Source organism: Periplaneta americana, chromosome 3 (assembly GCF_040183065.1).
Source record: "Periplaneta americana isolate PAMFEO1 chromosome 3, P.americana_PAMFEO1_priV1, whole genome shotgun sequence".
Taxonomy (NCBI): domain Eukaryota; kingdom Metazoa; phylum Arthropoda; class Insecta; order Blattodea; family Blattidae; genus Periplaneta; species Periplaneta americana.
Window position 1 is genome coordinate 152,251,973 of NC_091119.1, and position 16,716 is coordinate 152,268,688.

Here is a 16,716-nt window from a genome sequence, read left to right on the forward strand (position 1 = left end):
ATAAATGGCGCTTGGCCCACTATGGCTCTGAACTCTTCATATGAATTAGTTCGTGGATCTAATTGAATGATTAACAGAAATCTAGCAATAATTCATATTTTTTTACCGTTCTTGTGGGCAGTAATAATGAGTCCGCTAATTTACCCAGACGTTTGCAACAATCGAGAGAATATTCTCGGACTACCAGATCCCGCGCAACAAAATATTGCAGAAAGCAGTTTGCAGTTTTGTGCCGACTGTGTAAGTTTTATTTGTAATACTTCGCAAAAAAGTCTTCGTGGAGAAGGTGTTGCCGTAAGTTCCGTCGTCAATTTCCCGATTCCCCTGTGCCGGATAAAACAACAATGTACCGACTAGTAAAGAAGTTCAAAGACACAGGATCTGAACAAAACAAGAAGCCTCGTGTGAATAAACGTGTATTAACAGAGGAGAAATTTACAGAGCATTTACAAGAATGAGGTAAGCTTTTATGTTTTTATCGTACCGCATATTACTATCTCTTTGGAGGTAAGCTTTTTATGTTTTTATCGTACCGCATATTACTATCTCTTTGGAGGTAAGCTTTTTATGTTTTTATCGTACCGCATATTACTATTGCTTTGGCGGTAAGCTTTTTATGTTTTTATCGTAACGCATATTACTATCGTTTTGGCGGTAAGCTTTTTATGTTTTTATCGTGCCGCATATTACTATTGTTTTGGCGGTAAGCTTTTTATGTTTTTATCGTGCCGCATACTACTATCGTTTTGGCGGTAAGCTTTTTATGTTTTTATCGTACCGCATATTACTATCGCTTTTTCGGTAGGCTTCTTATGTTTTTATCGTACAGCATATTACTATCGCTTTTTCGGTAAGCTTTTTATGTTTTTATCGTGCCGCATACTGCTATCGTTTTGGCGGTAAGCTTTTTATGTTTTTATCGTACCGCATATTACTATCGCTTTTTCGGTAAGCTTCTTATGTTTTTATCGTACAGCATATTACTATCGCTTTTTCGGTAAGCTTTTTATGTTTTTATCATACTGCATATTACTATCGCTTTTTCGGTAAGCTTTTTATGTTTTTATCGTACCGCATATTACTATCGTTTTGGCGGTAAGCGTTTTGTGTTTTTATCGTACTGCATATTACTATTGCTTTTGCGGTAAGCTTTTTATGTTTTTATCGTACCGCATATTACTATCGCTTTTTCGGTAGACTTTTTATGTTTTGTCGTACCGCATATTACTATCGTTTTGGCGGTAAGCTTTTTATGTTTTTTATCATACCGCATATTACTATAGTTTTGGCGGTAAGCTTTTTATGTTTTTATCGTACCGCATATTACTATCGCGCTTTAACAGTAGGAAGACTACTCCTATAGCATGCGAAGGCCGCCGGGATTTCTGTTAAACGATGGCGTTTCGTCTCGTACACTAGGTATTATGATAGTACTTTTTGAAAAATTTTTACAATTTTACTGAGCGAGAGAAGAACCGGTTTTGTGCAGAAATTTGTCGAACATTCCCTTAATAAGTTTACGCAAAAATAAAAAAAGATCTACCTCACGCTCAGTAAAATTGTAAAAAATTCTCGAAAAGAACTATCACAATATTATTAGTATCACAATATTACCAACCTTTACCCTATATTCCTGTTACAGGCCACGAACACCCACAGAGTAGCGGAAGGTCAAAGTTCCCAACTTTATATCTAATCGGTATTAGTAGCAGTAGGGATGTCAGTCCTACATCCTTGGTGCCTTCACCTCCATGGAAATAACCCTGTAACTAATTTCTATTAAAGGTTAAGTGAACCTCGGGGCTATAGTGCGGTCGGAAGAAATAGATCAATGAAGAAAATCCATGATCCCATCGGGAATCGAACCAGCGCAGAGCAACGTATTGACAATTCACTAAACATTTTACATGTGCCTATCTACCATGGATGAAGTTTCAGCTGCACAGACATAAAAAATACCTATATACAGGTGTCACCTATGTCGTCATAATAGAACGTAAGTTATTCCATATTATTCACGAAATGGCAAACAATATCAGTTGTTCAATTAAAGAAAACTTAACAAAGCCATTTGTCCTTGAACTGTTTTTTTAGCACGTAGGCTACATTGTATTTCCCAGCTTTCAAGTATTTGTGGATTATTTGCATACTGCGTTAATGTAAACTATTAGCTCACCTTGAAGCAACTGCAAACACTTGTGAGAGCACCTGCTATCCAGATATCACACATGAATTGTTACAATCGATCTCCAAAGCGCCGTATAAAAGACTGAGAACAAATCCCAGATATTCAGTTGAATCAGTCGACTACGGAAGGTAAGTATAATGGGTGCAAACTTAGCTAATAAATAATTTCATATCGTTGATGTAATAGAGTTAAGATCAAATTCAATTGATATTACAAGCCCGATCATCGAACTTTTAATAACTGTAATATGCGCATGTCTAGGCCTACATACTTTAAAATACGTTCATATAAAGTGCTAGAAATCCGGTTGGTGTAACTAGCCATTTCAACACTAGAATAATTTGTACTAAAAATGCGTACTAAAACGAAATGTGAAAGTATCTCCATCAGGGTGAGTAGATCTGAAAGTAGAAAACCGGGATTTATGCGATACTAAATTGTTAAATAAATCAGTCGTACAAATTAAACTAAATTAAATTGAATTACGAACTTATTCTTACTTTAATTATTATGTTAGGAGCAAAATACGTCACAAGACAGGAACAAGTCTCAAAAGTTTGTCATTGGAGGAATCGATCATCATAGAGTTGCTCCTATTTCGTTCACAATGGTTTTCATCGTAAAAGGGGCAATTACATTAACTAAAATCTCCTCATATATAGTACGACCGCAAGTGAGGTGCTTTTAATAAAAACCTTCCTAACAAAGGAAGAGGTGCAATCCATCGAACGAAAACTGTAGTTATGTTTGATGGAATGATAAGCAAAAGAGCCTTCCTCTGTTGCACTTTTAAATTCTTCTTTGTTCGGGACCGTTGGGTTGAAAATTAATGTCATTTTATTAGAAGGCGAGGGTAAAGTTGCGTCATTGATGTCTGCTCTTCACCATGTAACATTGAAAGTGTCGAGTTACACAGTGTACAATCTAATTGGTCTTTTTACTTTAAATTCTAATGTACGGGAAGTCTTGAAGTTTATCATTCCATGAAAACTTTTAATTTTATCATATTAATGAAAACTCACAGTTACCATAACTAACAATCATGTGCTACCACGACAGAAGAGGGCACCAAATCACCAAAACCGTAAGTTATCTGTTTTCAAACATCGTTGCATACATTTCCATCACTACGATTGCCGGAAAGAGGATTGTCAACGTATTTAGGTTTAACTGCGATTATTTTAACTCAATCTTAGCTTTACTAATCAATAAGCCGTTGACTTTTCGGAGATGTTTGGTATACGTGTAAATTGGGCGCAAATCCAACACTCATAACGAGAGAGTAATCGATTAAACTGCCGGAATATTTTTGCATCTCGAGAAAGTTTTCCCTGACATCCGGTCACACTGCTCTATGTACATCCTTGGAAAGAATTTTGTCGCACAGATACTTTATAAGTTTCAGGAAGGAGCCATTGCGCATGATCAGAAGACGTGCGACCCGGTTCTCAGGAGGACTAGTTGAGGTAATAAAATTCGTTTTGTTTCGCTGTATGTCTGATCATGCGCACTGCTTCCTTTCCGGGACTTATAAAGTATCTGTGCGACAAAACTTTTTTCTAAGACTGTACGTCATGATGGGGCTTGGAGGGAATGGAGGTAGAGCTCCTCGGCACTAGAACGAAATGGTGTAGCCGGCAAGACGCTCCGTCCGTCTTTTACCCGGGAATGATCCGTCACTCAATTTGATAGTAGGCTGAGTGAACCTCAGAAGTATGGCAACAAGAAAATCCCGTCACCAGTCTGGATTGAACCTAGGACCTTCCAATCACTAGCAAATCGTTCTACCAACTGTGCTAGCCTACCACTATAAAGGAAAGATGAAATAAAATATTTGCAAATACTATCCGATAAGCCACAAAATCTTCCAAAAGCTTACAACAGTGATGTCAACTGATGCCCATAGGAGCAAGCGCGCGCTTTAGAGCCCAAGAGAGTCTGAGCGCTTTAGACCGGAAAGGAAAGAGACAGACGAAAGAGGTAGTATATGCCGCTTGGTCGAGCTATATACAGGGATGGCCAGCATTGATTCAATGGATAAAGGGAAGAGAACTTATTAAAACTGTATCCATGTTAATTTTTAGATTTGTCTGAGAAATATAGGGCCTTAGTGCATTATAAGATTGTAAGTTTTAATTTTAATGCTCATTTTTCACAAGTTTGCTTTTTTATTCAGAAGGAATATTTTCTCAACTTTTTTTTACAGAAAAGTGAAATTTTCAGATATGTTTGTTTAGTAGCCTTCCAGGTACTAAAACAATGTTTTCGTAAATCTAATATATCGTAAATACGTATTACTGAAGATAGTGTATTAAAATGTTTGAAAATATTCGCATGGAAAATGTTTGTAAGGAAATGAATTAACAAAGCAAATACTGTTACATCACAAACAAAAGATATGTGCCTATGTGTTGGTAAAACGTCAGCTCTATAGCTTCAGCAGATTTCGAGATAATTTAATATTCTGATAACAGAAAGTTGCGCCCCAATATCATCTAAAAGCATAATGCGATAAGAGTTTTATGTAAAATTAGTTACAGTTAAAACATATACCTAGGGAACTTTGCTTTGTACTATAATATTGTTTTAAATACTTTTATAAGGCTAAAGATACCATCAATATAAATTTCAACTTACCATGTCATATTCAGTGTCTTTCTTTGGGATAACACTTTCTTTATGAATGATGTGTTTAATTTAGTACAGTATAGTTGTAGTTATTATGGAATTTGTGTGTATATTTCTTCTTTACTCTTTATTATGTTATTAACGTTTAGAACACGACTGCAATATTAGGCTAAGAAATAGGTGTTAATACTTTTGTTTTACACACAATATAGAAAATAACAAACAGAAAGAAGCCATATAAAAATAACGACTTAAAATTTCACGTTCCGTTTGAAGTTTGTGCACCACTGTTTTCTTAATCCAACAGGCTGCTTATTCCTCCTAGCATACCTAGCGCTTAATGCCCGCGCACAACGTCAAGGTCAGAAAAATGCGCTTGCTTTGACATCACTGGCTTACAACATGAATTTGAAATATTTCCTTGACAGGCAGCCGGAACACATTTACTTCATATGACTCTCCGTGATCCGTCATATTTCGTTGGAAGAAGGAGAAAGAAATTCCTCTCAATAAGTGTTCAATGAAAGCACAACACACAGTTAACAGTACATACCTATCTAATTACACTGTGTCTCTACTAGTGTTTTAACACATCTCTAATTGTTGCTAGCGAAAATCCTTCCACTAATTATCTGATTTAGCTCAAACTGACCGAATTGATACAGAGTAGGAGTCAATTGAAACCCACCACAATTAAGGCGGTAGCCGGAAAATGGACCCATAGGTCTATAGAATATTTTTCGGGAGAATGTTTAATTTGATTCTCCGTTTTAAAATCTACTTGCTTACGTAGTTTCGTTTCAGTATCTTGTAAACAGAGAGCAGGATATCTAATTGAATGAACTAGAGATGAACAAAACTAATTGCCGCTCTCACTCTCTGTGTTCGTTGCATTTGTCTTTCGAGTTTCGTCTCGTAACTCTCGTGCGCTTCGAGTCTCGCTCATCATTCTCGAAATAGCAGTTGGTCGGCGTGGAAAGATTTCGTAACTTTGAATAACATACATCATTGAAATAAATAACATTATAAATTTTAAATGAGACAAAAAAAGACAAAACAGAAAAGTATCTTAGTTGTCAAAATGTTCTGGTTCTATTATATGATATTACCTATGGTTATATAAACAGAAAAAACGAACATAGGCCTAACGTTAATTTCTTTTTACTTGAGACTGCACACTTGATCTCAAACATATGAAAAGAAAATTCCTAGCCTTTTAATAAGGGCCTAGTAATTAAATAAAGACTGGCGAACGGATTATTATACACTGAAAGGTAGAGATAATGTTTGAAATAGGCTACTTGACTGTTTATACGTATATAACAGTTGCCAAAGTAGATAAAAGTTCAATCAGGTATAAACAACTTTGGCGATTCAAGGCTGATTGACGTTCGGAACTTCAGGAGTGATCAATCTCGACGTCTCGAAACACTCGCAACCAGTCTTTACGTCAAGGACGCGACGTAATACAACAATGTCGTGCGGGTTTTCGGGTTTTCGGGCGCTGTTAGTCTTGCTTTTTCGATCGTTGTTCATCTCTAGGATGAACCCATGCATCCTTGCGTAGTTTTGAAACTCAGCAAACAACAGTGAAGATGATCCTCAAAGTGAGTATGAGTCCATCCAGGATGTGCACTAAAATGTAAACTGCACTCTGAAGATATATTTTGAAGTGAGCGTGAATCCATTCCAGATTAATACTAAATAACCTGCAATCTGCATTCTATACCAACATATATTCTTGATTTTTACGTATTCAGTACAGTTTATGACGTAACTATGAGAGATATGTAAGAAATATAATTTTACCAAAATAATATTGTGTTGTTTGGGTAAAGGAAAATAAGTCATAAAAATGAGTTTGGAGGTAAATAAAAATTAAACTTGGAACTCTTATTGCAAATAATCTTCTATACAAATAAAACACATCAACTGACAGTATTCTTTTGATTCTTGCATAATTTAACTTGTGTGTTCATCTGGGGAACAAAATTACATCTCAAAAAAAAAAAAAAAAAAAAAAAAAAGAATGACAACCCCCGAACACCACAGAATTACGAACTTGTAAACCTCTGTTATGTGCGCTGTTCAATGCTGACGTTTAATTTTTGCTAAAATATAATCAAATTGAAAGTATTTTGATAAAATAAAAAGGACCTATAAAATGCTTTAATAAACTATACCTATATATTTATAACACTATTGAAGTCGGAATGCATTATTAACAAAAACTTGTAAAGAAATAGTCTATTAAAAATAATGGAGATAATTATTACAGTTGTCTGAACACTATTTATTGTAACAGTATGGAAATTGTTATTTTGATAAAAGTGTATTCAAATCGCAATTACATAAAAATTAATCTTTCAATCATTCTTTTCTCGAAACATGAATTTTGCGTATGGGTCATTTTTCCGGCTATCGCCTCATTTACTTTCGTCCAGCATTAAAATGTGTTTTAATCTCTGCATATACCATGGTAGGCTAACAACAATGTTATTTACATTATCTACTTTGTATTATTTTGATAATGTTTCAGTTTGGAAGTGGATTGTCAATTTAAAATATCTTTTTTTTGTTTAAGTTACCAACGATGAATGCACTGATATTCGCATTGGGTCTGGCAGTGGCGGCTCTCGCCGATGACTGCAGCTACAGTTCTGTATGCGCCGACCACACTATGTGCACATATTCGGTAAGAAATAGCAATTAGGCCTTCTTTTCCCTTCTGTCAGGGGATTACAACAATATGAAGAATACAATTACAATTAATATTAAATTTACTATTACAATTACAATAAAAATCAAACTACGAAAAGATTACCTGATTAATTAAGGCTAGACAATTTATTGTAGAAGTTATAAACTTTTTTTTTTTTACTGAAGTACAAATTAAACCTAGAATAATAAAATTATATAGCGATGAAATTACCGGATATTGAAATAAGTGGCAACTTATGTACAGACATCTCATGTTAAAACTATTCTGGAGTAATACTCATGAACTACCTACTGTTACTATTATCCATACTACTACTAAATAATAATAATAATAATAATAATAATATCAAATAGAACAATAGATAACAAAAACAGAATTGGAGAGAATGGATACTAACAGACTACCAAGAATGTTGACATAGGTACTACAGTAGCTACATCCCTAAAAAGAGCAGAACTGTAGGAAGGCCCATTAGAGATGGAATTGAGATCGGAACCTTGAAGGGAAGAAGGACAAGAAACAGAACGCATGTGGCTAACATCACACTAATTATTATCACAGGTTCTCCTGCAGAAAATTTAAAAAGAAAACTACTGAATATATTTCGACTTTATAAAAAAGAAAGACACTGCTGATATCTTAGAGTTGACTAACATTATAATGTCATACTGCGCCATAACTGTGACTGTAAATATGTGATCCATTGCAGCTTACTAATATCCTCCAGCTTACATCTAGGCGTAAACAAGTAAGTGATGGTGGTGGTAGTAGTAGTAGTAGTAGTAGTAGTAGTAGTAGTAGTAGTAGTGGTAGTGGTAGTGGTAGTAGTAGTAGTAGTAGTAGTAGTAGTGGTAGTAGTAGTAGTAGTAGTGGTAGTGGTAGTGGTAGTAGTAGTAGTAGTAGTAGTAGTAGTAGTGGTAGTGGTAGTAGTGGTAGTGGTAGTGGTAGTGGTGGTAGTAGCAGCAGAAGTAGCAGTAGTAATAACAGTAATTATAATTGACTTCCTACGTCAGGATTAAATTACTGGGAGGTCACTAAGTTTGTGGTGGAAAAAGTGCGGGTAGACAAAGCTACTTCTTCTGCTTTCTCCTATCATTTTCATCAACATTAACTATCACGACAGTTGAAGCACGGTAAATATAATATAGGCTAATGTAACAACTTAATAGCGTTTACAAATTTAACACAGCAAAAGAATAAAACTCCAAACATCGCAGACTGCTTCTCATAACCATTGTTGTTCGTGGGATAAAAAATGGTACCTTGAATATCAAACGAACTTCATAACCCAAAATTTGATTTCATCGAAATCTGTCATGCTCTAAATCCACTTGTAAGGAATCTTATCAAATGTTAAAATATTTTATCTCATTTCAGGGGTTCGGAGATGAATGCGGTTCAGATCTGAGGTACTCCGGAGTGACGCGTAATGAAGATAAAAAGGCCATTGTCGATGCCCACAACAAGCTGCGCAGTCGCGTGGCGCTTGGACAGGAGACGCTAGGCAAACCCGGCCCACAGCCACCAGCAGCCAACATGCGTAAACTGGTAAGTAGGATGACTGAGGCTACTCGCATATAGAATATTCTGTAGCTTCTTCGACAGTCTGAATTTCAATCAATTCAGTAGATTTTAAACCTGGAGAGACAAAAGGTTATATTCTGGATCCGACCATCAGATTCGAGACGCATCAGAATCAACCCGAGGAGGTTAATCTAATTCTAAAGAAAAGGACAATTTATGAACCAACTATCCCTTATTACAAAACATCATATAAACTCAGGGATATAGAAGTCATCGGATTAATGGTGGGCGCTAGAGGGACCATAACAAAACAATACGTCTCATTCTGTCATAAATTTGGAGTCCCAACAAGGATGGCTTTGAAGGGTTCGCTGCAGCTTTTACGGCGTCACTTGAAATTCAATTCAAATTACAGTTGAATTTTCTCATTCTATTTTTATCTGTTTTTTGTTTTACTACAAATTTTAATTATTCTAAACATTATTTACTGTAAATTTCAGTTTATTGTAATCAAACTTCTTGTAAAACATTTCTAATGTCACATCTTAAATGTTACTGTTTAACATTCTTTGTCTTTGGCAACCTCACCAAGTTGAGGAAGAATAAAAATTAAAAATTATTAGTTCAAGTCCAATCGACACGAGACAGCTATCTCAGTTCATTTTAGTATAATTATATGGGGATAAATGAGGCACAGTAATATAAGTGACATTTTTTAAAAAAGTGAGATAAATATATATTCTAAATCTTTAACGTCACTTCTGTTCAGAGAAAAAGTAATATAAGTGCAGTTCCAGTCAGTGCTGCTCCATGTTGGCCTTACACTTGTATTACAATGCATACAGAGTTTGGACTGAGAGGCAAACTAATACAAGTGCGGTGTTTACATATTGTTGTTGCGTTTCTTCTGTGTATGACTAATTCATTTGCCATAATGGAGAGAGGTAATAGATTACATATTCGAAACATCTTCGTGGAAGGCCTGCACACATTGAGCTGGACCAACTATACAGTGATCCAATAAGGATAACTTTTGATAAATGGAGCAACTTGCAATAGCTAATGAAATTCATCCCACTCTTTCCTTGATGACTGAAGCATTAGGATGGGCCTATAATAAGGGCTGTAGGACGTGGAATTGTGCGTGGAAGAGGAAGTTGAAGGAATATTCGCGGTAGGAGCACTACAGATGCACTTCATGACAGAAACATAGATGTTTCAGCAGAGAGAGATGTGACTTCATTAGATGAGGCTAGTGACGTAATGAACAGCGACTGAGGCTGAATTTCATTTAAAATTTGAAATTTTCTTAGCCCTCTTCTTTCGGAGTACCATAAACCACATCAACTGTTGCCCTAGAAATTGAATATATTCAACCAATCAGACATTATGTATTAAAAAAGGATCTAAAAATACGTTAAAATTGCAAGCCTCATCCAGATCTCAGATGTTCTTCAAACTGTCAGATAATATCCTATGTAATTTCTACAAAATAAACAAAGAAGAAATACCAGTCTATATCACAGTCACACTCATTGCTAAAACTCCAGTTGTAAATTAAATTCCTCCATGAAAATGGATAATTCCAGAACATAGCCTACAAATTCCACGAAATCATTTCAAAAATGAACCTCCACACATTCTTAAGTTGGATGCCATGGAACTACTCTGCAGCACATATAAGGATTACCTTCAAATTTATACAGATGAATCTCTAAACCCTGATGAGGGAACATCAGGAACAGGGTATTATATTCCAAAATATCAAGAAAATTAGGGGAGAGACGGACATCGGGTAATATAGGACAGTGCGTTTCTTCCATCTACCACCATATGGTAGTACCTGAATGACATGGTTACGTTTCTCTATGTGACATCACAGAAACGTAACCATGTCAATCAGGTACTATCATCGTGTGGTAGATGAAAGAAACTCACTGTCCGATATTACCCGATGTCCGATACTACCCGACTCTCCCCTACTTCATAACATATTCAGCCTCCTCCAGTCTTGACACTGAATTGCTAGCTATTGATGCTGCTCTTTAGTGTGTTACTCAAATTTCTGAAAGATCTATTTGAATACTTACTGACTCCAAGGCGGCTATATTTAATATAATCAAATATGTACCACACCTATACGCACAAAGAATTATTCCAATTCAGAAACAACTAAGTGAACTAAAAAACTCCAAAAGAAAATAAAATTTCAATGGATACCTAGTCATTGTGGTCTACCTGGATACGAGAAGTCGATAACGTTGCGAAACAGGCAACATATTTGCAACCAAGACCTCTTCAAGTGATATCTCTATCCAATGCCTTTACTTCAGTAAAGTTTCATTTTATAAACTTATGGATCAACAATTGGCTCTCTTCTGACAAAGGAAAAATTTTACAGTCCGTTAAAAAAAACCGAATGACCTGGAAATTTACAAAAACTTGCCCAGACATGTTCAAACATTTTTAACAAGAGCCAGAACAGATCATATTATCACATAATTGTACCTACACCGATTTCACCTTTCTGATAATCCTACTTGTATGTGGTGTAATAATCATGATGAAGATCTGGAACACATTCCTCTATACTGTCCATCCATAAACCACAAAAAAAGTAAATTAAAATCATCAGTACCAGTTGCAGAAGACACATCTCTGCAGTACATATTGACTACATCCCAACTCTGGCTACTAGCAACAGGCGTCTATAATGAACACCGATCAAAATACCCCTAATTTACTATGGAAAAGAAGAACTGAAAATACTACAGTGGACTATAGTTGACTTTATATTGTCTGCAAACAACTGGATACATTAAGAAGATTGATTGATTCTTTCGGTTATACAGACACATTTTTTGTTATAATATGATAATAAGAAAGCTCAAGTGCTGTTAAGACAGAAATGTTTCAATGTTGTAAGCAATATCCTTGTTCTTGTTTTAAATAATATAAAAATACTGAAAACCCTTGCACATATATCACTTTTCCACAAATTTTTTTTTCGTGGCAAAATAATATGAGTGACTTTAGGACCCTATTTTACCTAAACTGTTTTAGAATAGATAATTTCTATTTAGAAGTTAAAAAATATAGGTACCAACATATACAACTGTAAATTTACAGCAACACAGTCCTGTAACAGATTTTTTAATTTCCGTTTCAACTTCAAAGTAACTTATCTCAAAACTTACTAAATGTCACTTGTATCACTTTGCTTCTGAGTGCCTCAAATGCGTATATAAAGATATTTGATATTAATTTCCCTGTTCTGGGAAATGAGATTATTATTGGTCGGATAACTTATTAATTGCACTTTTTCATTTGTACAGTCAATATCGCTTATTGTAATTAATATTCTGACGTCATCTTTTATTATGCTAACGCTTTATGAACATTTTGATCAACACATTGCTTTCATAACAAAATTTTCATAGAAATTTGTAGGTCTATTCAAAGTAACTTTGAATACTGAACTTAGTTATGTCATATATCAACAATAACACTTGTAGGTTTACTCGTATAAACACGTCCATAAAATAATAAGCACCATACCACAGCGGAATAATCGCCTACAATTGAACGTTCAATCTGAATGGTTTCGTAAAATCTAGGTGCCTTACCATTGTTCGCAAAGTATCTGAAATGTTAGGTATATTACATTAAATAATATTAGGCTATTATGCTTCATTCTGTAATGTTCTGTCCTACGAAGTAGCTGTATGGAGCGAGGCAACTAGAGATACGGAATGAGAGCTGGTTCGAGTCTTCGGGGGGAGATCATTTCGGAATCTTTAGGATCGGTACCCATCCAGTATTGTGACGAATTTGAGGAGTCCTAGTCTGTAGCGAAATCCGGTTTCATAAGTCAGCTGTAAAGGCTAGGGGATCATCATGGTAACCACACGCGATCTACGAAAGACTCTGTAGTCTACCATACAAATCTTAGCTACAAAACAACATAAACTGCAGGAAAGACACGGCGGATATGGGAGACATCTTTTCTCCCAAATGGTTCTCATGATGTAGGCTAGTTCATTTGTTCTGACCCAGTCCTCCTGTTGATGTTGGTAACCACGATGACTATGACGTAATAATGATGGTGATTTTGACGACTTTATTTACAGAAATGGGACGACGAGCTTGCGGCAGTGGCACAGCAATGGGCGAACCAGTGCAGCTTCGGACACGACGCTTGCAGGAATGTGGGTGCGTTCAAACTCTCTTCAAAACGTGAAGGAAGTTGTAGTCATAGTTATGTTAAAATCGTACAGAGTGTACATTTTACTCTCAGTTAAGAAGGCATTCTGCCTACATAACTGAGGCTACAGCGCCTTTGTCTGCTGATCCAGAGCTGCGCTCAACTATGGGTTCGATTCCCGATTGAGCTGATTATCCTACTTGGTTTGGTTTTTGGCCGAGGTTTTCTCCAACTGTAAGGCGAATGTCAGCTAATCCGTGGCGAATTCTTAGTCTCATCCCGTGTTATTATCACGAATATTATCGATGCTAATTAATAATCTAGTAGCTGATACAGCGTAGTTGTATAACAGACTAAAAATGGAATTTTCACGCACTGTTCCAGGTCGGTTCTACGTGGGTCAGAACGTGCACATTTCGTCGACTTTTGGTGTTAAAGAAACCGACGTGCAGGAGTGGGACCAAGCCACGCAGGATTGGTACAACGAGGTGAATGACTTCAGCAAAGACATCGTCCCAGCCTTCAAGTAAGCACAAACATTACATAGTAGAGTAATAATAGCTTCATGTGAAGTCTATAAGAGCAATAATTACATACATTCATAAGACATAAAACCTGTCTTCTCCGCCAACAAGTTACGCACCAAACATATTCCCAGTCGATTGATCTTCTTTGTTATACAACACCATTGTCATTGCCATATGGGGAAATGTAGGGCCGAGGTGGAAACTGATAAAAAAAATCACATTGTCTAAAAACTAGTCTAAATGGGTTTTAAAAGTTAAAGAGCCATTGCTTATTAAGTGCCAAGCCCCTTCTCTGTGTTCTAGTTAGGTCCAATTAGCTTCTTTGATTTTTTATTTATTTTTTTTTCTTCAGGATTTAGAATAATTTATTTATCAATTATTTCGTGTGCTATAACCAGTTCTTGTTGTTGTTGGTGTTGTTGTTGTTATGGGTTACAAAAGGTAAATAACTAATTAATAATGTGGCATGCATAATATTCAAAATTTACGACTTGTTATCCGCAATACCCAATTTTCAATAAATAAGAAACATTTTCTCAGAAACTATTTGAGATAAAGTAATGAAATTCTGCACACTTATTTATTATTGCATAATGCAAATTTCCAGAAAATTTGTTTTTGGTGAATATTTAAAGAACTTAAATTTGGGAAAGCAATGATGTTTTTGGTGAATATTTAAAGAACTTAAATTTGGGAAAGCAATGATGTATTAAAAAAATATTACATGCTTGAAAATTTATTTTGAAAACACCAATTGAAGTTTTGAACTTCTGTCTGCTGGGATTTGTTACATATAATGTAGAGCAAATGTGTACAAAATTTCAGAACCATATCTTTAATAGATCACGAGAAAATGTTCCTTATATTTTGTGATATCAGATTAGGTTAGGTGGGTTCGTAATTAGGCTTTCTCATACGTATAATGGATAGCTAAAAAATTGTGCGATCAGTGATTAATTACATATAACAGTATATTTGAGACTATATCTCCCCTTATATCAACAACACTAATAAATATTATCTCAATGGGTCTTTTCCTAAGAGACCAAGGTAATAATTTGACAATTATAGAGGCAATAGGCTCCCAAATACTGCTAAAAATATGCCATATAACTAACAGTCGAATGAATACCATAAGAGAAGTAATTGTGGAAAAAGATCATGCCGGAAAAAGTGAAAATTTAGTACCAATATATTACATTTTCTTAACCTGAAAAAATTGGAGGATTTAATTTAGAAACGTATATTAAATTCACTGATTTCGAAAAGGATACGTTTATTTTCGACTTTATTTTCATAATCGTCCTAGTGAAATGGAGGAGTACACGAGAGCGGAATAAGCAGACCTGATTTTCCAATACGGATGAGCCAATGGGAACAGTAGACAAGCCCACAGATTGTATCGGTTCAGGTACCCACGTAGGAGACATCCGGCCCATACCATTTTTCCACGATTGTTACAAAAGTTAAGGGAAGGAGGGCACATGGTGCCAAATTACAATTCCATTTCCACACAACTATTTTTGCTTATAACTTTCGACTCAGTCATTTCCGGACCATGGTTCCTTATCTCAAATTGATACATGTGCCCTTCGCCATCATCCCTGAAAGTTTGTAACACCAGTTCGGAAACATCCTGTATATGCAGTTTCAGACTATTGAACATGCTTCGACTGTGCCTTTCTCTTAATTTATTTTTTAAGGCTATGTAAGGAAGATAGACATCAGTCCTATCGAGCACGTCAAGGCAAAGAGATCCTGTTAGTGTGCATTAAATGGAGCACTTCTGTTGTAATTATAAGCCACTACACTGACCTCAAGCGAATTTCTCTTCCATAACATTAAATCATTTCGTTCTTCAATAACCCTTATACAACAATTGTGTTGACTGACTTTTTCACAACTATGAAAGATAGCGTCGTCAGTGAATGTGATATCTGCAATCAAGTTTCATATTCAATCTGTTCAGTTTATGGTCGTTGGTACTTAAAAATATATATTTGATGATATTCACTTGTGGTTTACTTTATTTCTCGGTTATTGGAGTACGATTTAAATAAATTACATGAACACTCTTGCGGTTACAAGTTTACTCTCTTTGAAAGAGAATTTAATTTGGAATTCTTCTCGTAGGTCAACCTCCGGTAAGCCAGTCGGACACTATACCCAGCTGGTATGGGCTGAAACACAGTATGTTGGCTGTGGATTCGTGGCGTACAAGGGCGATGACGGATGGTTTAACAAGTACTACGTCTGCAACTATGGACCAGGAGGGAACGTCAAAACGCGGCCGATATACCAGAAGGGTGCCGCCTGCTCAAAATGCACTGGTGCTTGCGAGAACGGGCTTTGCGTGTAAATCAAACCAACGCATTCGACATTGGATCTTATATTGTCATTGTGTCTTCCCATGGGTATTCACATCAGGTTTTCTTGGCTTGAAATGAGATCATTTTGTATTATGCCAAATGCATGTCAATATATAATAAAGACTATGGTGATATAACCTTGTTAAATACACTGTAGCATTGGTGGTCATCACTGGATTTTGTTATAAATTCAAAATAATAAACTTGGTTTCGATTATGGACATGAATTAATTTGCCTGCTCTTCGTCTTCGAATTCCTGTGGGTGATCCATATCGTGTGTACCTTTATACACTTTTGAAAGGGGATGTCGATGTCACGATCTTGGAAGATTATCTTATAAATGTAAGCCTAAAAAAAGGAAAGGAGAAGAAGAAATAATGCAATGGAACAGAGGCTTTTAAGATGATTATATCAAGAATAATAAGATTGGGGTTTTACGGTTAAAAACCAAAAATTTTTATTCTCAACACAATAAAAAGCATTACGTCATTAAACTTGTTTCAATTGATCCACTTTGGTTACTTAGCAAATATTAGTTTCTAAAATACGTGAG

At 35.7% G+C, this 16,716-nt stretch overlaps 1 protein-coding gene across 1 annotated transcript; it reads left to right on the forward strand.

The window, feature by feature from the left end:
* The first annotated feature begins 2,230 nt into the window (after positions 1-2,230).
* LOC138696665 (venom allergen 5-like) lies at positions 2,231-16,379 on the forward strand. The gene is made up of 6 exons (XM_069821893.1): positions 2,231-2,316; positions 7,401-7,511; positions 8,916-9,086; positions 13,193-13,274; positions 13,651-13,792; positions 15,927-16,379. The coding sequence occupies exons 2-6, from the start codon at positions 7,410-7,412 to the stop codon at positions 16,150-16,152; spliced, it is 723 nt and encodes a 240-aa protein (XP_069677994.1). The 5' UTR covers positions 2,231-2,316; positions 7,401-7,409; the 3' UTR covers positions 16,153-16,379.
* Positions 16,380-16,716: the final 337 nt, after the last annotated feature.

Excerpts from the sequence above, each read along its gene's own strand:
- LOC138696665 (XM_069821893.1), top strand. The coding sequence starts at position 7,410 with ATGAATGCACTGATATTCGCATTGGGTCTGGCAGTGGCGGCTCTCGCC. Across the intron at positions 7,512-8,915 it reads ACACTATGTGCACATATTCG|GGGTTCGGAGATGAATGCGG; the intron begins GTAAGAAATAGC and ends ATCTCATTTCAG. Across the intron at positions 13,793-15,926 it reads GACATCGTCCCAGCCTTCAA|GTCAACCTCCGGTAAGCCAG; the intron begins GTAAGCACAAAC and ends TTCTTCTCGTAG.